The 26,615-nt window shown below is 38.8% G+C and overlaps 1 protein-coding gene across 1 annotated transcript in view; it reads left to right on the forward strand.

Annotated features, from left to right (window-relative positions):
* The window catches only part of CDS1 (CDP-diacylglycerol synthase 1), a 70,200-nt gene extending 57,335 nt beyond the window's left edge, over positions 1 to 12,865 (forward strand). The window contains exons 10-13 of the mRNA XM_061191549.1: positions 389 to 541; positions 2,493 to 2,612; positions 4,963 to 5,066; positions 10,575 to 12,865. Of these exons, the coding sequence (XP_061047532.1) occupies positions 389 to 541; positions 2,493 to 2,612; positions 4,963 to 5,066; positions 10,575 to 10,704 (507 nt within the window). The 3' untranslated portion in view covers positions 10,705 to 12,865. The remainder of the gene's footprint in view (positions 1 to 388; positions 542 to 2,492; positions 2,613 to 4,962; positions 5,067 to 10,574) is intronic.
* The last annotated feature ends 13,750 nt before the right edge of the window (positions 12,866 to 26,615 follow it).

A 26,615-nucleotide genomic window follows, 5' to 3' on the forward strand; every position in this document is an offset into this window, starting at 1 on the left:
GTTAGCTTCTGCTGACATTAAATACGTGTTCTTAAAAAAAGTAAAACCTTGCTATAATGCTTGTCTAAATGTTCAAATCGGCTTCTTTTTCTCACTTTCCCCTTCCCTCTTTTTATTGTGGTTATACTGAGATTATAATCATACTGATTTCCAAAAACTTTTGTTTTCTAATGGCTTTTTAAAGTCTTTTAATTCCATCGGTTATGGTCATTTAACTTTGAAAATACATGGCAGGATGTGAATGCGAGGAAAATTTGGCATTCTGTTTCTGGCCCTTCTGACACATATATACGTTTAAAAAATTTTATATATATATACACACACACATACATACATACATACATATATTTTCATTCAATGTTTTACGAACGCTTGCTTTGTTATTTAGGCCGCTTACGTGTTATCCAAATACCAGTACTTTGTCTGCCCAGTGGAATACCGAAGTGATGTAAACTCCTTCGTTACAGAATGTGAACCCTCAGAACTTTTCCAGCTTCAGAGTTATTCACTTCCTCCCTTTTTGAAGGCATTGTTGAGACGGGTAAGATAAACATGGTGGGGATCCTCCCTCCCAAAGATTAAGCTTCATTTATTGCAAGAGATCGATTTCTGCAGAATTTTTAACTCTGTTAATACAGATCACTGCTTGGCATCAATCATCTATTCTATCCCCTTGTGATTTCCCTTTTTTGTATATAAAGTGAATATTACTATCACAAACCAGTTGTCTGTTAGAAACTTACTTGCCTAATGGTTTGAATACTGGTGGTAATTTATCCTGAAAACATTTTAAAATGTCTCTTAGATTTCTACAAATCAAACGAGTTATAATGAGTTTCACGTGTAACTGGTATAAATTGACTCAATTTAAAACTTAATTAAAATTCACCAGCTCAGGGCTTCCCTGGTGGCGCAGTGGTTGAGAGTCTGCCTGCCAATGCAGGGGACACGGGTTCGAGCCCTGGTCTGGGAAGATCCCACATGCCACAGAGCAACTAGGCCCGTGAGCCACAATTACTGAGCCTGCGCGTCTGGAGCCTGTGCTCCGCAACAAGAGAGGCCACGACAGTGAGAGGCCCGCGCACCGCGATGAAGAGTGGCCCCCGCTTGCCACAACTAGAGAAAGCCCTCGCACAGAAACGAAGACCCAACACAGCCATAAGTAAATAAATAAATAAATAGATAGATAGATAGATAGATAGATAGATAGATCATCACGTTAAAAAAAAAAAAAAAATTCACCAGCTCAAAAATTACTTGATTTTTAGGGGACTTTTACTAGTACAGGAAGCTGCCGTTTCTAAAAATCAGTTTCCCTTCCAAAAGCACACTGCTGCCATTTAAAGGCAACCTTGAAGGATGTTGACATGCTGTCCAGTAGATCCCTGCTGATCTATGCTACCAGGACTAGTGGGTGGTTGGTTAAAGTGGGGAATCAAATAATTGTGCGTGTGTGTGTGTACACATGAATGCATCTGAAACATTTATTATTTATTTATTTATTTGGCTGTGCTACACAGCTTGCAGGATCTTAGTTCCCTGACCAGGAATTGAACCCTGGGCTCTGGCAATGAAAGCGCCAAGTCCTAATCACTGGACCTCCAGGGAATTCCCTGAAATATTTAACTTTTAACTAAAGTTAATTTTTGAGAAGAAGGTTAACCAACAAATTATTTCTCTACTTGAAGGCTCAATACATTGATTCCAAGAATTTTTTCAGTGTCCAAGCCATCTATTATCTGCTGTAAAACTCTTTGATACTGCTAATCTTTGATTGGGGCAAGGCCGTTCCTTTGCCAACAGGTCCAAAGATTGGAGTGATCTTTCTTAAACCACACCCATTATGCACTCTCTACAATTTGTAGTTTCAGTTTATTTAAAGTGGAGTAAGAACTAAGAATTTACAAAATAATTTGCAGAATTCTTCTCAATTTTTATGGTTTCCTCCCCAGATCTTTTATAATTGTCTTGCTGATGCTAATTTTGGTAGTCTTTTTAAGCATTTTATTTTCAGGTGTTTCCACAGCATTTAACTTAATTTTAAGAGAAAGACCAACTTTTCCCTCATTTGTCATATAAAATTAAAGTGAAATAAAATACAAATACAAAATACATTATATAATTACAAAAACAAAGTGCTACTGGTAAAAAACATTGTCAGAAATTAACTGATTCTTGGTAAGCCTACGACCCAAGTGATGTAGAAGTTTCTAGACAAATTAGAAGAGTAGCCTATCAGATTTTAGCACACCAGGCGCTTTCAGTACGCTTACAGAGGGAATAGGGAGTGCTGGCTGAATAAGCAGAGAATGGTTAAGAGAGCTTACACATTTATTTTTTCCTATGATCTTGAAAGTTTGTGAAATCAACAAAAATATGGCATGTGCTTTGACTTAGTGTTAATATATAATGGCTCTGAGTTTAGGTGGCGTGCTCGAATACATTTTTCATGTAGTTAGCCCCAACCCCTCTCCCTTTTTTCCCCTCTTTAGGAAACAGTAAGCTTGTATCCTTTCCAGATACACAGCATTGCTCTTTCCACATTTGCATCTTTGATTGGCCCATTTGGAGGATTCTTTGCCAGCGGATTCAAAAGAGCTTTCAAAATCAAGGTGTGTGTTTAGATTCTTTGTTACAGTGTTACAGAATATAATTAGAGAATATAATATAGTTGGAATTTGGTTCTCTTTTGGTCTCCCGCATTAAGCCCCTGGGCAAAAACTTTTCCACCCTATTTGTGTCAGCCTCACAGTATATTCTTTCTTGCTAGGTTTTGGTCATGGCGTGTTAATACATTTTAAAGTGTTATGTCACCCTCTTTTCTAGAAATGGCATGTGTCACTTAATGCTGGGACAGACACAGAATCTTGATCCTTCAAGTGTTCATCCAAGAATCCAGCTATGAATTGTCTAAGTTTAGTGTCCTGTCACAGTCTCAAGTGAAGGGAAGTGCAAGAGAGCCTTTGGATATGTAACTGTCCATTCTGCTGGGCCAGGGGTCAGCAAACTCTTTCTGTAAAGGGCCAAATCATACGCTAATAGCAGCAATATTGCAAACTACTCAGTTCTGAAGTCTTCCACTGTAGTGTGAGAGCCCCGTGGACAATACATCAATGAATGGGTGTGGCTGGGTTCTAATAAAACTTTACTTACGAGAAACAGGCAGTGGGCTGGAATTGGTCTGTGGGACATAGTTTGCTGATCCCTGTACCAGATACTTAAAATTAGCCCTATGTTTTGTTTAAGTTAAATTCTCGTAAAGTGAGATATATTTGGCCTATTATCTCAACTCTCCTCACATGGCTTTACTAAGTTAAGACTGAATGTGTGCCATTGGGAGTTAGAGAGTGGCTACTGAAGGTGGGGTGGTCAGGGCAGGCTTCTCTGAGGAGGTGGCGTTTGAGCAGGGATATCAGGAAAGGAAGAGAATGAGTCCTGCAGAGAAATTGAAGGAAGGGAGTTCCAGCAAGTGCAAAGGAGTAGAGGATATTAGCCGCTGGAAGGGGAATAGGAACACTGTGGCAATGGTAGGGAGTAGGCGATCAGACTGCAGAGAGTGGTGGCCAGATCCCAGAGGCCAGGGAAATAAATACGCGAACTCAGCGAGCACTTGCAATGGGGAAGATACTAGCTTAGGTGGAATGCAATATGCAAAAGTGTACAAGATGTTGTCCCTGTTCTCATGATGCTCACCACCTACTAGGGGAGATAATACACATCCACAAAGAACCGTAGCAATAGCTATGCAAGACGAGAGGCCTGTAAAGGCTGCAAACAGCAAAGCGGGATGGAGTTACCACGGCTCTATTGTGCTTGGGTTAGTAGGGAAGAGAAGGAAGGAAATGTGTCGGTAAAAATTAACCAAAGAGTTTTTCAGTAATTGTTTTAAACAGAGAAATGTTATGTTTAGAATGATCTTTAATGGTCTCCAGTCCAAGGTTTCTTGGTGAATGGTGAGGTTTCTTTTCATGTCTGAAATGAAGGTTGCATTTTAGAGGTTTTTAGACTGCTTGAGTAAACGAGAAGGACAATTAGTCATTTCCATTTCCTGGGCCCTGACACGTGTGGATGGATCTATACAGGGTCAATCTGCAGAGGCTTACTAACCATTCCCTTAATTTGGCCATTTAATGGACTAAACATGTCCCAAATGAACTATCTATTTTGATTTCCTTTTTACCCCAACACATAAAAAAAAGAAATATTTATCACAGTAGTAAAATATTTATTTCAGAGTAAGAACCATTAGGATAAACATGAGCTAGAACCAGTTGTATATCTGTCAAAAACACTAAAATAGCTCCCCAAATAGTTTCTGATTAAACAGAAGAGCAGGCTATAAGATTAGATTAGTAATAGCTGATAGCATTTTTGATTTAGAAAAAGTTTTATTAACTAAAAAATGTTAGTGCTAGATTTAACTAATATTTAATTAGTGTTATTTGAAAGCTGTGGGTCAATTCAGTAATCATTCTAACATGGGCACATATTCCAAAGATACAGTTTTTTTTTTTTTTTTTTAAACATCTTTATTGAAGTATGATTGTTTTACAATGGTGTGTTAGCTTCTGCTTTATAACAAAGTGAATCAGTTATACGTATACATATGTTCCCATATCTCTTCCCTCTTGCATCTCCCTCCCTCCCACCCTCCCTATCCCACCCCTCTAGGTGGTCACAAAGCACCGAGCTGATCTCCCTGTGCTATGCGGCTGCTTCCCACCAGCTATCTATTTTACATTTGGTAGTGTATATATGTCCATGACACTCTCTCACCCTGTCACACAAAGATACAGTTTTAATCTGTTGGACATGTTCTAATAAGTTTGTATTTACTGGGAAAATCCAATAGTAAAGTATTTTCCTTCAAGTCCATGTTGTCAAGGAGACGTTTACAGATAGGAATTTCATAGCAGGTGATTTTTTTGAAAAGTTACTAATATGTTTGTTTTTTTCCTGAAGGATTTTGCAAACACCATTCCTGGACATGGCGGGATAATGGACAGATTTGATTGTCAGTATTTGATGGCAACTTTTGTGCATGTGTACATCACAAGTTTTATAAGGTACTTCTAGATTTTTAAAAAATGTTTTATTAGATGATTTCTTGGAGTTCTCATTTCGATAGGCATTAGTTTGAATTAGTTACTTTTTTTGTCATTGGTAATCTGTAATCGCGAAGGGGATGGTGGCTTCTGGAACTGTGTCACACTGTAGCCTTGGGCAGTATGATTAAATTATAATTATTTCCCTTACATTTCAACAAGTTAAAAAAATAGTATTAGTATATGTCATAGTCTAATAGGGCTGAGTTAAGATTCAGTTAGAGTGGGTGAATGGTACTCGATTTGGAACAGCAGGAGATTTAATTTCTCAACTGTGGACATTGCGGTGACAGTGAACCCTAAGAGTTATTTAAAGAGGAGGAGGACATAATGATTCGTCCAGTCCACCAGTTATTGCTTGAGTGCCTGCTATGTGTTGGGGAATGTTCTGGACACGGATATAGCAGAGAACAAAACAAACCAAGTTCCTGTCCTCAGGGCTTATTTTCTTACTGGAGAGTTGGAGGGAGAAGGGGCAGAAGTGGAGAACAAACAAATGTAGCTTGCTTGGTGGTTATAAGAGCCACGGAGAAACACAGAGCAGTCCGCGGGATTACGGGTGTGTATGGGGTGGGGGTGGGGAGTGGAGAGGCGGGGAGGGGCTAGGTGGAGGGTGCAGCTGTTTTATATGGGGTGCTTTATTCTCATTACTAAACTTTAATGTTTTGGATCTGCCCTGAAATGCCAGTTTGAGGTGTGAAAGCTAAGCACATCAACCACATGTTAAATTTATATGCCATGGTCTCTACTGGTGTCTGAGCCTAGAAAACCTGTATTTCCTTTAGAGTTATGTGGATTGAAACTTATATTTATAGGTCCCTAAATATGCATTTTAAATATATACCCATAGTAGTGTGAGCATTTTTGCATTAACTTTTATTTTCCTTGAGCAGTCTTGTTAGGAGTTTATCTATTTCATTAATCTTTTCAAAGAATCAAATTCTGACTTTAACTTTCTCTGTTGTGTATTTGTTTTCTATTTCATTGATGTCTACTCTCATCTTTCATTCCTTTATCTTTTTTAAAAATTGTATTGCCCTATAGTTGATTTACAATGCTGTGCTAGTTTCAGGTGTACAGCAAAGTGATTCAGTTATACAAATATTCATTCTTTTGCAGACTCTTTACCCATATAGGTTATTATAGAATATTGAGTAGAGTTCCCTGTGCTATACAGTAGGTCCTTGTTGGTTATCTATTTTACATATAGTAGTGTATGTATGTTAATCACAAGCTCCTAATTTATCAGCCCCCCCCCCACCATGTTTTGCCTTTGGTAACCATAAGTTTGTTTTTGAAATCTGTGAGTCTGTTTCTGTTTTGTAAATAAGTTCATTTGTATCATTTTTAAAAATTAGATTCCACATATGAATGATATCATATGGTATTTGTCCTTGTCTGACGTACTTCACTTACTTTACTTAGTATGATCATCTCTAGGTCCATCCGTGTTGCTGCAAATGGCATTATTTTGTTCTTTTTTATGGCTGAGTAATATTCCATTGTATATATGTACCACATCTTCTTTATCCATTCCTCTGTCAATGAACATTTAGGTTACTTCCATGTCTTGGCTATTGTACCATAGTGCTGCAGCGAATATTGGGGTTGCATGTATCTTTTTGAATTATGGTTTTCTCTGAATATATGCCCAGGAGTTGGATTGCTGGATCATATGGTAGTTCTATTTTTAATTTTTTAAGGAACCTCTGTACTGTTCTCCACAGTGGGTTTACCAATTTACATTCCCACCAACAGTGTAGGAGGGTTCCCTTTTCTCCACACCCTCTTTAGCATTTATTGTTTGTGGACTTTTTGATGATGGGCATTCTGACTGGTGTGAGGTGATACCTCATTGTAGTTTTTTTTTTTTTAATTTTTGAATTTTATTTAATTTTTTTATACAGTAGGTTCTTATTAGTTATCCATTTTATACATATTAATGTATACATGTCAATCCCAATCTCCCCATTCATCACACCACCACCACCACCCCCCCACCACTTTCCCCCCTTGGTGTCCATACGTTTGTTCTCTACATCTGTGTCTCTATTTCTGCCCTGCAAACCAGTTCATCTGTACCATTTTTCTAGGTTCCACATATATGCGTTAATATACGGTATTTGTTTTTCTCTTTCTGACTTACTTCACTCTGTATGACAGTCTCTAGATCCATCCACATCTCTACAAATGACCCAATTTTGTTCCTTTTTCTGGCTGTACCTCATTGTAGTTTTGATTTGCATTTCTCTGATAATTAATGATGTTGAGCATCTTTCCATGTGCTTCTTGGCCATCTGTATGTCTTCTTTGGAGAAATGTCTATTTAGATCTTCTGCCCAGTTTTTGATTGGGTTGTGTTTTTTTTTGACATAGAGCTGCATGAGTTGTTTGTATATTTTGGAGATTAATCCCTTGTTAGTCGCTTCATTTGCAAATATTTTCTCCCATTCTGTGGATTTTTTCGTTTTGTTTGTGGTTTCCTTTGCTGTGGAAAAGCTTTTAAGTTTAATTAGGTCCCATTTGTTTATTTATTTCTGTTTTTATTTTCATTACTCTAGGACGTGGATCCCAAAAGATATTGCTGCAATGTATGTCAAAGAGTGTTCTCCCTATGTTTTCCTCTCAGAGTTTTATAGTGTTTGGCCTTATATTTAGGTCTTTGATCCATTCTGAGTTTATTTTTGTGTATAGTGTTAGAGAATGTTCTAATTTCATTCTTTTACATGTAGCTGTCCAGTTTTCCCAGCACCACTTATTGAAGAGACTGTCTTTTCTCCATTGTATATTCTTGCCTCCTTTGTCATAGGTTAATTGGCCATAGGTGTGTGGGTTTACTTCTGGGCTTTCTATCCTGTTCCATTGATCTATATTTCTGTTTTTGCATCCTTCATCTTTCTTTAGGTTCAATTTTCTGTTCCTTCTCAAGCTTCTTGAGATAAAGCTTAGATTACTGATTTTCAGCTTTCTTGTCTAATATATTTATCTAACATTATATATTTCCTCTTAACTACTGCTTTTTGAGTGCTCTTTTTAAGTACTTTCAAGTGTTCTCATCCCACATGTTATATGTGTAGTTTCATTATTCAGATACAAATATTTTCTGATTTCCAGTATTATATCTTCTTTGACATGGGATTATTTAGAAGTGTATTGACTTGCTTCCAAAGAAATGGAGATTTTCTCATTCTCCTTCCTTTATTGATTTTTGCTTTAATTCCACTGTGGTCAGAAAACATACTCTTTATTACTTCAGTATTTATTAATATTTGTCATGACTTGCTTTGTGCCCAGGCATATTGTCTACTCAGATATACATTGCATGTGCACATGAATCAAATATGCATTATGCAGTTTCAGGATTAGTGTTGTTAAGTGAACTGGGTGAAGTTTAGCTAAATCTTCTGTACTGATTTTTTGGTTTGTTTTTCCATCTGCTTGTTCTGTATCAGTTACGAAGAGAGCTTTGTCAGAATCTCCCAGTTTCTGCTTTATATATAATGTTGAGGTTGTATTAGGTGTCCACACATTTAGAACTCGTGTCTCACTGTTGCATCACTCTTAGTATCATTCTATAATGTCCATCTTTATATACTACTTGTTTAAAGCTTATTTTGTTGAATATAAGTATAGCTACATCAGCCTTCTTATTAGTGTTTGCATAATATTTCTTTGTCTATCCTTTTATTTTCTGCATGCCTTTTTCCTTATATTTAAAGTGTGTTTCTCTTTTCTCTTCTCACAAGGATTTTCTTTGTTTTTTATAACCCAGCTGACAATCTTTGTCTTTTTAATTGGAGTATTTAATCCATCTGCATATGATTTATTTACTGATATATTTGAGTATTAGTAATTAGTGGCTTTAAATCCTTAGAACTCTTTATTTGCAGAAGATGGCAGCTTTTAGAGCATTAACTCATACTTTTTTTTTTTTTTTTGGATCTGCTGTTCTCTCAGTAGGGAATGAGCCATGTTGTCCTCCATTTGAAAGTACACATTTAGACGATTAGAAATACAGTGCTACAGCCAGTGTGCAACTAGCTGGGAGCCCCTGCTGACAATTTTGCATTTAGCTGAACTTGCTAGAATAGCCTTCCTTTTCTCTGTGGGCCCTACTCTGGGTTTATGTTAGGAAGTTGCTGAATCTTTTGAAGAAATGTAAGGCAAGCTGTGCCCTGACTTGAGTAGACTGTAGCTGTGAGAGACATATGGCTTCAGGTTTTTGGCAAATGAGTTGAGCCACGTGTACAAAGGTGACCCATGGGACGGCTAATCCATGCTATTGTGCAATAAGTCATAAATTTAATTACTCATGTAAATGTCTTTCTCAGAATTCTGCGCCATTCTCCATCTTGCTTTTTCTCATTGGATTTCCCTAATTCCTCTCCACAAAAAGTAAGCCCACTCTGCTTTTCCTATTTAAGTGGATTGTAGAAATTGCAAAGAACGATACATCTACATCACAGTCTGAATTAGGTTCATTCTGAATTTAACAAAATAGCACTTTAGTAGTGTAAGTGCAGAAACACAAGTGATCTCCAGCTTATAATAAATGGGTTGAGTTCTAGAGTGCAGAAGGTAGGAAACTGCAATCCCCTGACTGTCATGGTGTCTCTGGAGGGTGGGAATCCTGGTTGGGGTCTTTTCTGACCCAGAGTGTACCATCAGAGGGTGCAGAGAGAAGGGCTTGCATGGGGATGTTGGAGGAGCCACCCAGGGAGAGGCCCCTGTGCAGGCTGGTATGATACCTGTTGGAGAGCAGTGTCACTGCCCAGTGGATACTTTACTTAACACTGCCTGGGCTTATTTCCTCCCCAGTGGGGCTGCTGGGGAAGACGGGCAGGGCTCTCCACCTGCTAAAGCAGATCCGCTTTTATTTTGTTTCCTATATTGGAGTTTACCTAAGACCTTCTTTGAAAAAAGGCTGTTGTTCCCATTGTAGATCCCAGGTGGGGGCTTCAGGGCTGGGCTCAGGAAGAGTTCCCCGACAGTATTTCTTCAACAGAGTACCTTCCCTGTCTGACGTTTCTTTGAAGCTAAAGACTTAAATTATGTCTTCATGTTCTCTTTTGGTTTATCCTCATCTACCAGGAATGGTCCTTTTTTCTTTTACAGAATGGTTTCCGTGTCTTGTCCAATCTCAGGATTTGCCTTTTTGCGGATTTTTGTGGAACTTAGATCTGCACTCCCTAAATTGCCTCGTGCTGTTCCTGTCTTCTGTGTTTGTGCATTCTTCCCACATCTAGACTGTATGCCTCTCAATGCAGATAGTTCTAGGGTTTTTTTTTCTCCCTTTGACACTAACGTTGGGCATTAAAGTGGGCTCTGATCAAGAGCTGTTTCAATTCTGTAAAGATTGATCCTCTGCACTTAAATGCATGGTTTATTTAAAATTAATTACAAGTATATGCTTCCTTTAGCTCTCTTAAAATAATAATGTGAACTTTGTCTTTTCTGCTCTGTTATCAGGGGTCCAAATCCCAGCAAAGTGCTACAGCAGTTGTTGGTGCTTCAACCAGAACAACAGTTAAATGTATACAAAGCGCTGAAGACTCATCTCACTGAGAAGGGAATCCTACAGCCCACCTTGAAGGTATAACTGGATCTGGAGAGGGAAGGACTGACTGACAGTAAAGAATTCTACAGGAAAGCACCGACAGATGACATTTTGTAATTGTACAGAAAAATGTTGAAAATGCAATAGATTGAAGTTCTACAGACATGAATGTTTCTTCTCTGAAATTACTGTGAATATTTAACACTTACTTGATCTAAGTTATGAAATAAGTAGCAAATGCCAGGCAAAATATCCTGTACTTTTTCTAAGTGTATTTTCTGATGTTAACTTCCTTCCCATAACTTGCTAGGTTTCATCACTTAAAAGACTTGTGTTTTAAAGAGTCACAACACTATGAGTAAATTGAGGATGTCTTGCGATTGCACCTGGCAGTGTGCCCTTTGCACAAATATTTACTTTTGTAGTCGGAGCTGCTCTTCATTTCGGGAAAATGTTTTATGTAAGGCACAATAGGAAGTTAGTTCTCCTCTACTTCCTCCTCTTTCAGTCTGAAGTATTTTCTGAAGGGCTGAGTTGGATCCAAAAAAGAAAGACTGTCCACTTTTCAAAGAAGTAAGTAATCATTTGCCAGGGAAAAACATGCCACTTTTAGGTAAGTTTGAAATTCAAAAGAGAGAGGCTGAAATTTCTACCATTATTGGTTTGCCAGAAAGAGCAGACATCAGACTCTACTTTGATCGAATTGTTTGGAAAAACATAACCTTCTCAAAAACTTTCAAGAGAAACACAGGAGAATTCTGCTATGAAGAACATATGTTCCCATCCTCCACCCATGATCGCAACAGACAGTAACTCAGGAGGCAGCACTGGATGATGACACGTGCATAGCCCACCTCTCGGTTGAGTTCTCCGCTTTTGTTTCCCTGTGAACTGGTTTCCATAAGTTCTGTAGCCACGAGCATCAGTACATAGGGTAGTGAGTAGGGGTGGGGACTGAGGCAGAGCAGGGGGTGCTCAGCTGAGCGAGAGTGACCCGTCCCTGGATGCGGCTCAGCACGCCTGGGTCCTGGGCACCTACCTCTTGGTTCCCGTGGAGCCCACTGGACACTCACCTGGGAAGAAGCGAGATCTGCCTGGAAACCCAGTCCCAGACTAACTCCATGGTAGCAGCTAATTTTTGTCGCATTCTTCTTTCACATCATGTCAGAAAATCTGAGGCCATCAGCTGATTTTTTTTTTTTTTTCTTTCAACAATGAAAATCAAGCAGAAGTGATTCCCACCAAGAACAAAAAGCACACGAATGCCAAACCTTTCCTTTGGTGGACTGGACACTGCAACCAGATGAGAATAAATTTCTTCTCAGTGGATGTAAATAAGCTATTGTTGCTGTGTGCTCTCTACAGCTGTATTTATTGTATTGAACAGTCAGCAGTGAAACCTTCAAAAATTGCCTAATGCTCCTTGGCTAAATGTTCAGAGGAAAGATAGATAGATGATATATTTTAAAGAATGTTTTGCTAATGAAAAGAGTAAATATTTTTGTTTAAATCAGAAACAAAGTTCAATTCTTTTATATTTCTGTTCTACTACTCTACTTAAAAAAAAAAAAATTGCAGATATGCCTGGGTTCCACAGATGTAATCTGTAACTAGCAGCCTCATCGTGTGTACTACATGATTACGGTGGATACAGTTAAAGTCGGTCCCAAGAGTCTCATTTCTTGGTTTGGCATGCACTCAGTCAATTCATCGCCACTGGATGTGTGCAGTCAGCATTATTTCACACTATTCCATAAAAATTTAGAATTGGCATTGGAGGTGTTATTACAGAAGGACGTGATCATTTTTAAAATCACGCTACCTTCAAGTTAATTTTCAACATTGCTCATTTTTACTTGCTGCATTAAAAGCTCCAAATGTAGATCATAAAAGAATTTACTTACCAAAATTTAAAAAATAAAATGAAAATTTTGTAATAGGAACTTATGTTGAAAACTTGGTGAATTGCACCATAAGAACTTGGAGATATGCAGTTCCCTCTGCATTTTTCTTTAAAGTGATGAGTGAGGCACTGCAGAACAGAATTATGAGCACATTACTGAATACATATTATAAAATCAATATTATGGTAAACAAAATATGAAGCTAGAAATATTTGGGGTCACAGTAATAGCTATCTTCAAATACATTTAGAGTTGGGTGTATATTATTCTATATGTAAAAAAGTAAATTCTTAATTTTAACAGTGCTCTAAAGGTTGACATTTTTAGTGTACTTTTATAGCATGTATATTAAAATAGAATATATTTTATCAAGAATATACTTTAGCAAAGATTGCCATAAAACCCTGACTTTGATCATTTTTATATTTGCACTCTGAAGAGGGTTTAAATTCCAGTGTAGCAATGTGATGGCAGAAAAATGAAAGACTAGCACTTCCGTTACAGTAATGGCTAATTGTTCCAAATTTGCTATTTGGAGAGGTACTCTAATGGTACTAACTGCTTAGTATAAATGTTTCCTCAGTGCTTTTCCCCTTGTGGTGGTGGGTATACATTTTACTGTCTGAGAATAAAAAGACCACACCTACACGCACACACACACCACCGTTTTATTCTCATTTATAGTATCTCTTCATTTGTAATTTGGTTTGAACAAAGATAGTATCACCTTGTTCAGGGGAAAAGAAAAAGTGGAAACAGTGTATATATACTGTATATGGGTGGGAGATAGCTTATGATATGTGTCAATCAGTTCTCTGAACCTTTTACTGAAACTGAGATAGATAGATAGGAAAATAAAACTGAAATCACATTTTGACTCTGTTGTGCCATTTTCTCTTTGGAGAGGAAACATTCATTCAACTAGTCTTTACAAAATGACAAATACAGAAATATTGTATACTGTGTATATTTCATCACCGATAGCTACAGTGACATCTTCAGGGCTGGGAATAAATAAGTTCTGGTGATCACTGAACATGTGTGTTTGTTGAGAGGTGATGTCCTCTTACTTGAAAGAGCACCGAATTTCTAGGGTACATCTTAGTTTATAATTACGTTATTTATTTTTGTGAATCTTTGATCCAGTCACCACTAGAGCTTTAAGCTACTTGGACAGTGGGTGGCGTCTGTTTTGATGGCCACTGTGTTCCCAGTGTCTGGCTTAATGCCGGCAACTCCCTAGGCCCTCAAGCTTCTGAACAAATGAAAGGTTTGGGGTCTGAAGACCCAACTGTGCACATTCCCATTTGTGTCTCTTGGACAGCCCCTCCACACTCATCCCAGTTTTCAATTTTGTGTGGTTCTAAGACGGGCTTCATTATTCTTAGTTCCTAGGGTTGTTTTAAGGGTTAAGTGAAAACTCATATGAATGTGCCTTTGTGTTCAACATACAGGAGTTGATCCTGAGTTCCTTCCTTCTTCCTATATGCTCCTCTCCTGTTGTCCATCTCCACTGGGAAGAGACAGTTTGATTGATAGGACCGAACAGAAAGGTAACCACGTGTCTGGTCACATCTGATTTAGGTAGTGTTAATGTAAGTGTTCCTTGAATGGACACCATCATTCTGACCTCCATGGAGGAGCTTTCTGTCCTGCAGAAAGTCCACAGCCAGATCTTGCCACTGGCTCCTGAAACTTACTTAAGAGTTTACAATTCACTCCGTGGGCAGGGGGCTCTATTTGGGAATCTGCGTGCAGTGGCTGCAAATAAAAGCAGATCTAGACAATTTAACCAAAATCAAAAGCCTGTCCTACCTTAATTCCATTGTCTTCCTTTTCCTGCACAGAAGGGGAGAACGTTTTTGAATCATCAGATAACAAGGAGAGGCATTTAGTAAGGGCCGATAAACGGAATGTTATCTGTTGATGGAAAATTGAGTTTCCAAAATGAGCTGAGAGAATACAGTCTGGTCCTCTAATGTGTACAACGGACATGGGTGGTAAAGCAGCCTTGTTGCCCAGAGAGAGAAAATCATTGAGGGACAGCCCGCCCAAAGGTGTCCTCTTAGGGAGAGAATGAAATGTCAAACTGCTCTGTCAAACTTACAGGACGACAGGTTATGGATTTGGGGTTTAAGCTCTTATACCCTCCTTTTCCACTGTGTGTCCAGCTTGAGTTTAATGGATCCAGGTGGTTTTCTATTCAAGAAGGTTCATTGTCAAACTTCAGACAGGACCTAGAAAAGTGATAAGTTTGGAGAACATTCTTGAGTAATCTATTAAGTATATTTTTGATCAGTTTTAATAAATCTCAAAACTTTGTGAAGGAACCAGAGGCTTCAGCTAGTACAGGTAAGATAGACGCATTTGAATCACTAGCAATTCTGTTTTTTTTTTCCCAATAGCTTTATTGAGATATAGTTTATGTACCATAACACTGTGCAACTATTACCACCTCTGATTTGAGAATATTTCCATCACTCCAAAAAATTCCCTGATGCCCATTTGCAGTTAATCGTCAGTCCAACGCCCAGCTTTAGGCAACCACTGATTTGCTTTCTGTCTCTATAAATTTGCCTTTTCTGGACATTGTGTGTAAATAGAATCATACACTATGTAGTGTTCTGTGTCTGGCATAATATTTTTGCATGTATCAGTACTTTGTTCTTTTTTATTAATACCGTGTTTTGCTGACCCATTTACCTGTTGATTATTTGGGTTATTTCCAATTTTTGGTTCTTATGAAAAATGCTGCTGTAAATATTTGTGGACATGTCGTGTGGGCATGTCTGCATTTCTGTCAGATTTCTAGGGTGGAATTCCTGGGTCATATAGTAAGTTTATGTTTAACTTTTAAAGAAATGGCCAAACTGTCCAAAGTGGCTATACAATCTTACATTCCTACTGCAGTGTACAAGGTACCAGTTTCCCTACATCATCACCAAAACTCAGCTTTGTCTTTTTAAAGATAGCCTTTCTAGCTGGTGTGCAAGGTGGTTTTAGTTTGCATTTCCCCAATGGCTATTGGTGTTGAGCATCTTTTCATGTGCCATTTGTATACCTTCTTTGATAAAATGTCTGTTCCTATCTTTGCACATTTTTACATGTGATGTTTTTTCTTAAGTTGTAAGACATTGTTATATATCCTGGATATAAATCCCTTATCAGATATATGACTTACAAATATTTTCTCCAAGGCTGTGGCTCTTTTTTTTTTTTTCCTTCATTCTTAAGCCAACTTAGAGCAGTTTAAGGTTCATGGGGAAACTGGGGGGAAGGCACAGAGATTGCCCATATACCCTCTGCTCTGCCCCACCCTCCAGCCCTGCCTACCACATGCAGAGCCTCTCCCACTGTCAGTATCCCTAACCAGAATGGTACGTTTGTTACAACTGGTAAACCTACAGTGACACATCAAAGTCACCCCAAGTGCGTAGTTCACATTATGGCTCATCCTTGGTAATGTGCATTCTTTGGATTTGGAGAAATATATGACATGTACCCATCATTATGGTTCCATACAGAGGATTTTCACTGCCCTAAAAATCCTCTGTGCTTCCCCTATTCATTCCTCCTACACACCCCCAACCCCTGATCTTTTTACTGTCTCCATTGTTTTGCCTTTTCCAGAATGTCATATAGTGAGAATCATACAGTATGCAGCCTTTTCAGATTGGCTTCTTTCACTTAGTAATATGCATTTAAGATTCTTCCATGTCTTTTCATGGCTTTAACTCATTTCTTTTTAGTGCTGAATGATATTCCATTGTCTGGATGTACCATAGTTATTTACCCATTCACCTACTGAAGGAATCTTGCTTGCTTCCAAGTTTTGGCAAAAATGAATAAAGCTGCTGTCAACATCAGTGTGCAGGTTTTTTGACGGACATAATTTTTCAACTCCTTTGGGTAAATACCAAGAATTGTGGTTGCTTGATCACATGGTAAGAATATGTTCAGTTTTGTCAGAAACCACCAAACTGTCTTCCAAAGTGGCTGTACCATTTTGCATTCTCACCAGCAATGAATGAGGGTTCCTGTTGTTCCACACCCTTGTCAGCATTTGGTTCTGTCAGTGTTCTGGATTTTGGTCATTTTATAGACATGTAATGTTTTAACTTCCATTTCCCTGATGACATATGGTGTGGAGCATCTTTTCATATGCTTATTTGCTATCCGTATATCTTTGGTGAGGTGTCTGTTAACGTCTTCGGCCCATTTTAAAATCAGGTTATTTTCTTACTGCTGAGTTTTAAGTGTTCATTGCATATTTTAGATAACAGTCCTTTATCACATTTGTCTTTTGCAAATATTTTCTACTAATCTGTGGCTTGTCTTCTCCTTCTCTTGACATTATCTTTTGCAGGACAAAAGTTTTTAATTTTAATGAAGTCTGCTTTACCAATTCTTTCTTTCATGGGTTGTGCCTTTGATGTTGTAACCATGATGTAACAACAACTTTAATGTTGTAAATCATTGCCATACCCAAGGTTATCTAGGTTTTCTATGTTAAATTCTAGTTTTATAGTTTTGCATTTTACATTTAGGTTTATAAACCATCTTGAGTTAATTTTTCTAAAAGGTGTAAGGTCTGTGACTAGATTCATTTTTTTGCATGTGGATGACCAGTTGTTCCAGTACCATTTGTTAAAAGACTATCTTTGCTCCATTGTATAGGCTTTGTTCCTTTGTCAAAGATCAGTTGACTGTATTTATGTGCTTCCATTTCTGGGCTCTGTATTCTGTTCCATTGATCTATTTCTCTGTTCTTTCACCAATACCACACTGTCTTGATTATTGTAGCTTTATGGTAAGTCTTGAGGTCAGGTAGTGTCGGTCCTCCAAGTTGGTTTTCCTACAGTATTGTCCTGGTATTTTAGGTCTTTTGCCTCTCCATATGAACTTTAGAATCAGTTCACTGATAGCCACAAAATAACTTGGGATTTTGATTGGGATTGCATTGAATCTACAGATCAAGTAGGGAAGAAGTGATATCTTGACAATATTGAGTTTTCCTATCCATGAACATGGAATATCTCTCTCCATTTATTTATTCTTTGATTTCACATACAGACACACCTCGTTTTATTGCACTTTGCAGATTTTGTGTTTTTTTTTATAGATTGAGGTTTAGTGACAGCCCTGCATTGAGCAAGGGTTGGAGCTATTGGAGCTATTTTTCCAACAGCATTTGTTCACTTGGAGTCTCTGTGTCACAAATTGGTAATTCTCGTGATATTTTAAACTTTTTCATTATTATATTTGTTATAAATATAAAACTAATGGATGAGGAGTTGCTTCTTATGGATGAGCAAAAGTGGTTCTTTGAGATAGAATCTACTCCTGGTGAAGATGTGAAGATTGTTGAAATGACACAAAGGATTTAGAATGCTACATAAAGCAATTCATAAAGCAGCGGCAGGGTTTGAGAGGACTGACTCTAATTTTGAAAGAAGTTCTACTAAGGGTAAAGTGCTATCAAACAGCAATCGTTTATGAAAGGAAAAGTCAATCGATGGGGCAAAATTCATCGTTGTTTTAAGAAATTGCCTCAGCCACCCCAACCTCAGCAACCACCACCCTGATCAGTCAGCAGCATCAACACTGAGGCAAGATCCTCCAGCAGCAAAAAGACTGCAGCTCACTGAAGGCTCAGGTGATGATGGTTAGCATTTTTAGCAATAAACTGTTTTTCTTTTGGCCGCATGGCATGCAGGATCTTAGTTCCCCAGACAGGGATCAAACCCGCACCCCCTGTGGTGGAAGTGCAGTCTTAACCACTGGACTGCCAGGGAAGTCCCTATACCTAAGTATTTTATTTTGGGGGTTGCTAATGTAAATGGAATTGTGTTTTTAATTTCAAATTTCACTTGTTCATTGCTGGTATATAGGAAAGTGATTGACTTTTTTATACTATCCTTATAATCTGCAAACTTCCTATAATTGCTTATTAGTTCTAGGAGTTTTTGGTCAATTTTGGGGGGGGTTTTCTACATACAATCCTGTCATCTGCCAACAAAAACAGTTTTATGTCTTTCTTCCCTGCTGTATACTTTTTTGTGTCTTATTGCATTAGGTAGAACTTCCAGTATGATGTTGAGGAGCGGTGAAAGGAGACATCCTTGCTTTGTAGCTGATTTTAGTGATAAAGCTTTGAGTTTCTCACCATTGAGTATAATGTTAGCTATAGGTTTTTTAAAGACAGCCTTTATCAAGTTGAGGTGGTTCCCCTTCTATTCCTATTTTACTGAGAGTTTTTTTTATCATGAATGAGTTGGATTTTGTCAAATGCTTTTTTATTTTTGCACATGATATGATCATGTGATTTTTCTTTTTCAGCTAAATGATGTGATGGATTACATTAATTGACTTTCAAATGGTGAACCAGCCTTGAACACTTGAAATAAATCTCACTTGGTTATGGTACATAATTTTTATACATTGTTGGATTTGATTTGCTAATATTTTGTTGAGGATTTTGCACCTATGTTCATGAGAGATTGGTCTGTAGTTTTCTTTTCTTATAATGTCTTTGTCTGGTTTTGGTATTAGGGTAATGTTAACCTCATAGAATGAGTTAGGAAGTATTCCCTCTGCTTCTGTCTTCTGAATAAGATTGTAGAGAATTGGTATAATTTCTCCCTGTTTGGTAGAATTCACCAGTGAACCCACCTGGGCCTGTGGTTTTCTGTTTTAGAAGGTTATTATTTCTTTGATAGATATAGGCCTATTCAGACAATTTCTTCTTGTGTGAGCTTTGGCAAATTGTGCCTTTCAAGGAATTGGTGCATTTCATCTAGGTTATCAAATTTGTGGGCATAGAGTTGTTCACAGTGTTGCTTTATTATCCTTTTAATTTCACAGGCTCTGCAGTGATGGCCTCTATTTCTTTTCTAATATCAGTGATTGGTGTCTTCCCTCCTTCTCCCTCTCTTTCTCCTTTTTTTCTTTTAAGGTAGACTGGCTAGAGGCTTATTGATTTTTATTGATATTTTCAAAGAACCAGATTTTGGTTTCACTGATTTTTTGGTATTGATTTCCTATTTTCAATTTCACTAATTTCTGCTCTAATTCATATCATTTCTCTTCTTCTGCTTACTTTGGATTTAATTTGCTCTTCTTTTCCTGGTTTCCTAAGGTGAAACCTTAGGTTATTGATTTTTGATCTTTCGTCTTTTCTAATATATGCATTCAATGGTATAAATCTCCCTCTAAGCACTACTTTCACTTACAAATTTTGGTAAGTTGCATTTTCATTTAGCTCAAAATATTTTAAAATTTCTTTTGAGATTTCTTCTTTGGCTGATGTGTTATTTAGAAGTGTGGTGTTTAATCTCCATATATTTTGGGATTTCTAGTTTAATTCCTTTGTGGTCTGAGAGCGGACATTATATGATTTCATTCCTTTTAAATTAAGATGTATTTTATGGGGCTTCCCTGGTGGCGCAGTGGTTGAGAATCTGCCTGCCAATGCAGGGGACACGGGTTTGAGCCCTGGTCTGGGAAGATCCCACATGCCGCGGAGCAACTAGGCCCGTGAGCCACAACTACTGAGCCTGCGCATCTGGAGCCTGTGCTCCGCAACGAGAGGCCGCGATAGTGAGAGGCCTGCGCACCGCGTTGAAGAGTGGCCCCCACTTGCCGCAACTAGAGAAAGCCCTCGCACAGAAACGAGGACCCAACACAGCCAAAAATAAATAAATAAATTAATTAATTAAAAAAAAAGATAACACAGGGTCTCAGTTCATTTGCAGGATTTCCCTTCTAATTGCTAGAGTGAAACAAAGAGGGAATGACAAAAACTGCAAATGTGGGGAAGGTCTTAGTCTATGGCTCCTAACTGATTAAAATCATAACTGCTGAGGAGGAACAGACACACAAAGGATATGAAATTAAAATTTAATAATTGGGAAAATAATAAGTGGCTATGATCGTGCATGAATATTCTATGTGCATATGTGCGTGTGTGTGAAAAAAAAAAAAGATGTATTTTATGGCCCAGAATGTGGTCTATTTTGGTGAATTGCATGGGAGCTTGAGAAGAATGTGTATTCTGCTGTTGTTGGGTGTATGTGGGTGTCAATTTTATCCAGTTGATTGACGGTGCTGTTGAGTTCAACTATGTCTGTACTGAATTTCTGTCTGCTGCATCTGTCCATTTCTGATAGTGAGGTGCTGAGGTCTCCAACTATGATAGTGTATCCATCTGTTTCTCCTTGAAGTTCTATCTCATCATTCCCAGGGTGCTAGTGCAGGCTGTTGCTGTCAGCTACTTTCTTAACAGATACCTTCCTGAGAGTGTATGCAAAAGTGGCCTGTCTCTAAATCAAAGAAACATTTTAAAGAGGGCTTGTAGGTGACAGAGAAGGGAGTGAGGGTTGGTTGGTGCTGTTCCCTGAGAATAAAAACCAGTTGGACGCATTGCTGGAGTGAGTGTAAAACAGTTTGACAGTTCCTCAACATGCTGAAGATTTTCCATATGATCCAGCAATTCCAGTCTTCGGTATATACCCAAGAGAAATGAGAATGCCCATCCACACAAAAACCTGTACATGAACATTTACAACAGCGTTACGTACAATACTAAAAAAGTAGAAGCAAACTAAATGTCCATCAAGTGGGAAATGGATAAATAAAATGTGGTATATCCATACAATGGACTAAAGTACTTGGCAATACAAAGGAAGGAAGTTGTGATACATGCTACAATATGAATGAATCTCCAAAATACTATGTTCACTGAAATGAGATAGTTCCTAAAGACCACATATTACACAATTCCATTATACAAAATGTCCAGAATAGGCAAATCTATAGACAGAGGGTAGATTAGTGGCTGCCAGTGGGTGGGGACAGGGAGGAGAATGGGGTGTGACGGCTAATGGTGTGAGCTTTCTTTTGGTGTGATGAAAATGTTCTAAAATTAGACGATGGTGATAGTTGCACAACTCTAAACATAGTAAACCCATTAAGTTGCATACCTTGATGAATTTTACAGTATGTTAATTATATCTCAATCAAGTTGTTTAAAAATCTGACTAGAGAATCTGTAATGGTAGGATCTACAGAGGAAGGTGTTCCGGGTCTGGGGAGGGGCGGGAAGGGGCTGCCAGTTGACTCCGCCACTGGGGACCCCACAGCTTGTTCAGGCTCCCATCCTTGCTATTTGATGGGCAGCGCTGAGGGGTGGGTGGCTCAATACTGCAGGGTGGTCAGGGAAGGCTTCCCTTAGAAGGTGACCATTGAGACATGACTGAAACGGGTGACGGGGCGGGTGGGGGGGAAGCAGAGCACAGCTGGGTTAGGAGCCACAAGGCAGAGGTGACGGTCGGGGGCGGGGGGGGGGGGGGGCGCGGGGTGCGGGCGCAGGCGTGGCAAGTATTCGAGCAGAGTGAAAGAGGGGAGGAGGGGAGGAGCCCTGCAGGGTTTTAAGCAGGGACTGACAGGATCGGGTATCTTAGTCGGCTTGCCTGGCCGCTGAGTTGAGAATGGACCATGGCGGCAAAGGCAGAGGTAGAAAACTATTCACTTTGCTGTACAGCAGAAACTAACACAACATTGTCAATCAACTATACTCCAATAAAGACTAATTAAAAAAAAAAGCCACAGCCCCCAAACTAAGGATGAATTCACTCACACTGTATGTCAGCAAATGCAAAGTCTGGGTTGGAGTACCCACATTTAAAAGGAGGAAGATGCAAATTAATGCTACGACACCAACACAAAACAAAAACAGGCAGGCAAGAAAGCAGGAAAGTATTCACACATGACCAAGAACCCAGTCTGGGGGGGGGGAAACAACCCTAAAAGAAGAGAATTTTCTGGGAAGCCTTTGTATTATGTAACTTAGTGAAAACATATATGAATTCAATAAAGGATCAAAGATGAGATGATAGAAAAATACAATGATATGAAAATGAAGATCACAGAGCTAAGAAAACCAGTTGTGGTGACAGCATCCTTCTTACTGAATTAGACACGGTGAGAAATGGAATAGACTTGCTGAAAATTCAGTTACAGATACTATACCAACATGAAGGCAAGCCCCTGGTTTATAGGCTAGAAAGTTCTTGAAGAGGGTAGTTATGTCATTTTTATATCATCCTCAAGGCTCAGTGTAATATGTATCATCACGGACATGGAAATTGCTACCTTAGGAGAAGGGAAAATAAATCTCCGTGGGTGGATCCAAACTTGAGCCACAAGCATACTTGATAACATTGCTGGAATAGGTCTGTGTTCCTTCCTCTCCGAAGAATCAGCCCGCAGGGCCAGACTGTAATGACCCTTAAGTTTACAGCCAGGCTCCTTCGGTTGACCTTTGCTCCCTGCTTTATTTCTGTCTAAATCAGTTTGCAAAGGAGTGGTTGGCTTTTATGAACAGAAAGTGTTTTTAGGGTATAACTTTTGTTTGAAATGGACAGCAGTGCTTGAGAGCAAGATCAAGAAGGATTTGTTTTCCTTTAAGGGTCCTCTGCTCTGGAATGCAGCTTGCAACTTTCCTTTGTCTTTGTTGAGCAGGAAGTGTAATACTGTAGTTGAAGGCCAAGGTTGAAGTTCCAACCCTTTATCTTCATGATAAAGCAGGGCAGGATGGTAGGGAAATGATCCTAAGTACATTTTCATTGTAGTCCCCACACCTACAAAAAAAAAAAAAAAAAGAAAATGGGACCTGGAAGCTGTTTGTAAAGATCATTGGCCTGAGAGTCGGAAGTTTAGGGGTAGAGCAGGGAGTTAAACTTAACAAGCAACAGGGCTTTGGGAATGTCAAACATTTCTCTGAGTCCCTTTCCTCTTGTGCTAAATGAGGGTTTGGGCGGCATGATTTCCGAGGGCTCTTTCCAGGCTAACATTCTGCCTGCTGTGTATCTGACTGAAGATGAACTCCCCATCAGTGGCTTTAAATATTTAGGCTTTAGGAAATGTTTTAGTGCACCATTTCTTTTATGTTCATATTTCTAAATTAATGCTACAATATATTGAGAACATCTGGTCAAGCACTACATGTCCTACATATATTACCTGATTTAGTCTTTGTAACAATTCTCTGGGGGCAGGTACCATAATACAAAATTTACTTATGAGGAAGCTCAGATGTGAAGTGGCCTAATATCACACAGTAAGTGGTAGAACGAGAACTTAAACCCCAGACTGACTCTTGGTCATCAATCTCCTGATCAGTGCACCATATTAGGTAGAACAGCATCCAGTATCAAAGGATTAGTTTTTTTTTAACATTATCAAAAATTTGGAGTCTTGACTAGAAGAATGTTACTATAAAAAGACCTTCTTAGAAACTCCAGCACTTCAGAGATGCACTCTTGGTTCCTGTGCTTTGGGCTGGGGAGGCAGTATTCCAGCAGATGGCCATGGCCCCAGTGGCGAGCCCAGCAAGGCAGGGCCTGGTCTTGCACTTGGCAGGTTTCAACAGGAGCCCCGCTGAAAGCCCTGGGTCTGTGATTAGGAACACTGTTCCCAGATGAGATTCAGACCTGCTGCTTTACAATTTAGGGAGCATCTCACTATCTTCTCCTTGGACCAGTGCTTCTCAAAGTCTGGGAGTCCCAGACCCCTCAGAGTCCTGAAGACCCTTTCATGGGGTCTACAAGCTGAAGACTATTTTCATAATAATACTGAAATGTTGTTTGCCTTTTTCACTGCATTGGTATTTGTACAGAACTCAGGTGCAACAGCAACGGTGAGTAAAACTGCTGGAATCCAAGCATGAAATCAGGCAGTGGCACCAAACTACTACTAGTCATTATCAAGCACTCCCAGTAGAAAGAAGGCTCTGTTTCACTTAAGAGTGTCCTTGGAGAAGCAGTAAAATTACTACTTTTATTAAACCTTGAACCTTAAGTTATGTGACACAAGATGAGAGGTACCCACAAGGCATCTGCATCCTGAGGTACAATGCTTGTCTCGAAGAAAAGTACTTGTGCAATTGAGTTGCGGCTGGCCTGCTGCTTTTCTCACGGCACATCTTTTCGCCCTGAAAGAACAGCTGACAAACCAAGGTCCTTTGACAGAAATATTCTTGAAATTAACAAAGTGAGCCAATTGCTTCAAAGAAAACAGCAAACAGTGACTGGTGCTGATGAAAAAATGTCAGGTTTTAAGCAAATATTCTGATTTTGAAAAACTTGTGATATCCACCACTGTTTGACTCAGAATTTTCTGAGACTGCTGGAGATATTTTGATATTATGTATGATGTGATTTTTTTGATGTATTACAGAATAAAACGTCTTGGAAGATCTACACACACCGTAGTAATGATGTAGTGCTAAATGGCCAATGGGTGCTATAAAATTACATATTGGTAATAGATTGAACGTACAAGATAGACTACTGGAGTTTAATAGAGTATAAAAAGTTCACTGATGTAGATTCAAATGCCACACAGCAATCAATCTTTAAGAAACTGAAAGCTATTCAGAAACAATGACCTGCATAAGGTATTAAAATATCCTTCTCCCCGCCCCCTTTTAACCACATACCTGTGTGACACTGGATTTTCCTCATATGCTTCAACCAAAACGAAGAATCACAAGAGACTGAATGTAGGAGCAGATATGAGAATCCACCTGTGTTCAATTAAGCCAGACATAAAAGAGATTTGCAAAATCGTAAAACCATTCCACTCTCTTCACTAATATTTTTTGTCTGGAAAAGTTTTTTTTTCATATAAACATGTAATCCATGTTATTACATAATAGTTTCATCATTGCTACTTCTAAATAAATTATTTTTAAAATCTCAGTTTTGATCTCTGATACAGTGACTACTAATAGATGCAGCACCTATAAACAAAAGTGGGTGGAGTCCTCAAGTTTTTAAGGATCAAAAGGTCTTCAGACCAGAAAGTTGAAAAAACATTACTTTAGTCTCATCCCATTCTCAGGGCCAGTGTTGACACAGGAAACCTGGTGCACCAAGAGGGATTACATGAGGGGCTTCGGAAGTCCACAAGCTGGGGAGAGCTGCAGGCTCCACCTCTGAATTCCTGTGCCAGGGCTCTCCCAACACCATGCTATCTCTGAGTGTGGTAGCTTGGTTTGGTGCCATTTCTAGCAAAAGTCAATAGGAATAATAAATAAATAAAAAGGAGCTTTGCAATGGGTGGGAGAAAATATTGATAAGGCAAAAAAGACTAAGCTAGTGCTAAGCCAATTCCATTGGACTGCTTCTTCAACACTCCAAATGGGCCAAAATGAGGGGTGAAGAGGAAATTTTATTAAAGATGAGAAGCAAATGGCAGAAAAGGGACTTACTGAAGATCATTTGCACATTTAAACCCTGAAAAGAATTTTTGCAAGCCCGTATTTGATAGCAGCTCTTCTTGAGGTCATTAGAATTATGAGTAGTATTGCATTAAAACAATGAGAACTGCCCTAGGTTTTCTCTCTTACCACTGACTTCTTATTTTTGAAGAAATATCTATTGTCGTAGAAGTTGTTAACATTCCCTATCTTCTGCCTCTGAAGTGGAGTTGCACTGGAGTGGAATTTGTAATAAGCACAATATCCTCAAATGTGGAACTCTGCTGATCATACTTAAAATGAACTGGGAATTTTGTTAGTATCTTTAGATACTTCTTTAGAAAGAAGAAAAGTCACTAAAGCACCCTAAATAAACTTAAAAAGTGTTTTCTACATTCTCCTGTTCTGGGAAGTCAGTTTTCAAACCAAATAAGCGAGTAACTATAAAAACGGATGTAAGTTGCTAACACTCTCAAAGAGTGAAATGGCAAGTTATCTAGCTAATGACAGTGGGCGCTGTGCTTCCAGAAAGGGGGGCAGGACACCAGAGTATTCCTGATGTGAATATGGCAGGGGCAGGAGATAACAGACAGATGTATAATTTATTACTGCTTACTTTCCACAATATGACGGGTAGAGAATAGGCTCAGGGAAAAGGAGCCCAAACCATGCGATGTAGTCCTTTTCCACAGGTCCATTCAAGTGTGAGGGTCGTGTCTCCCAGAAGCCACTTGCCTCTCCCTGCGGCTGTGCACACAGTCAGCCCCAGGAGTCCAGCACAACTGGGA

The sequence above is a fragment of the Eubalaena glacialis genome, chromosome 5, assembly GCF_028564815.1.
Source record: "Eubalaena glacialis isolate mEubGla1 chromosome 5, mEubGla1.1.hap2.+ XY, whole genome shotgun sequence".
Taxonomy (NCBI): domain Eukaryota; kingdom Metazoa; phylum Chordata; class Mammalia; order Artiodactyla; family Balaenidae; genus Eubalaena; species Eubalaena glacialis.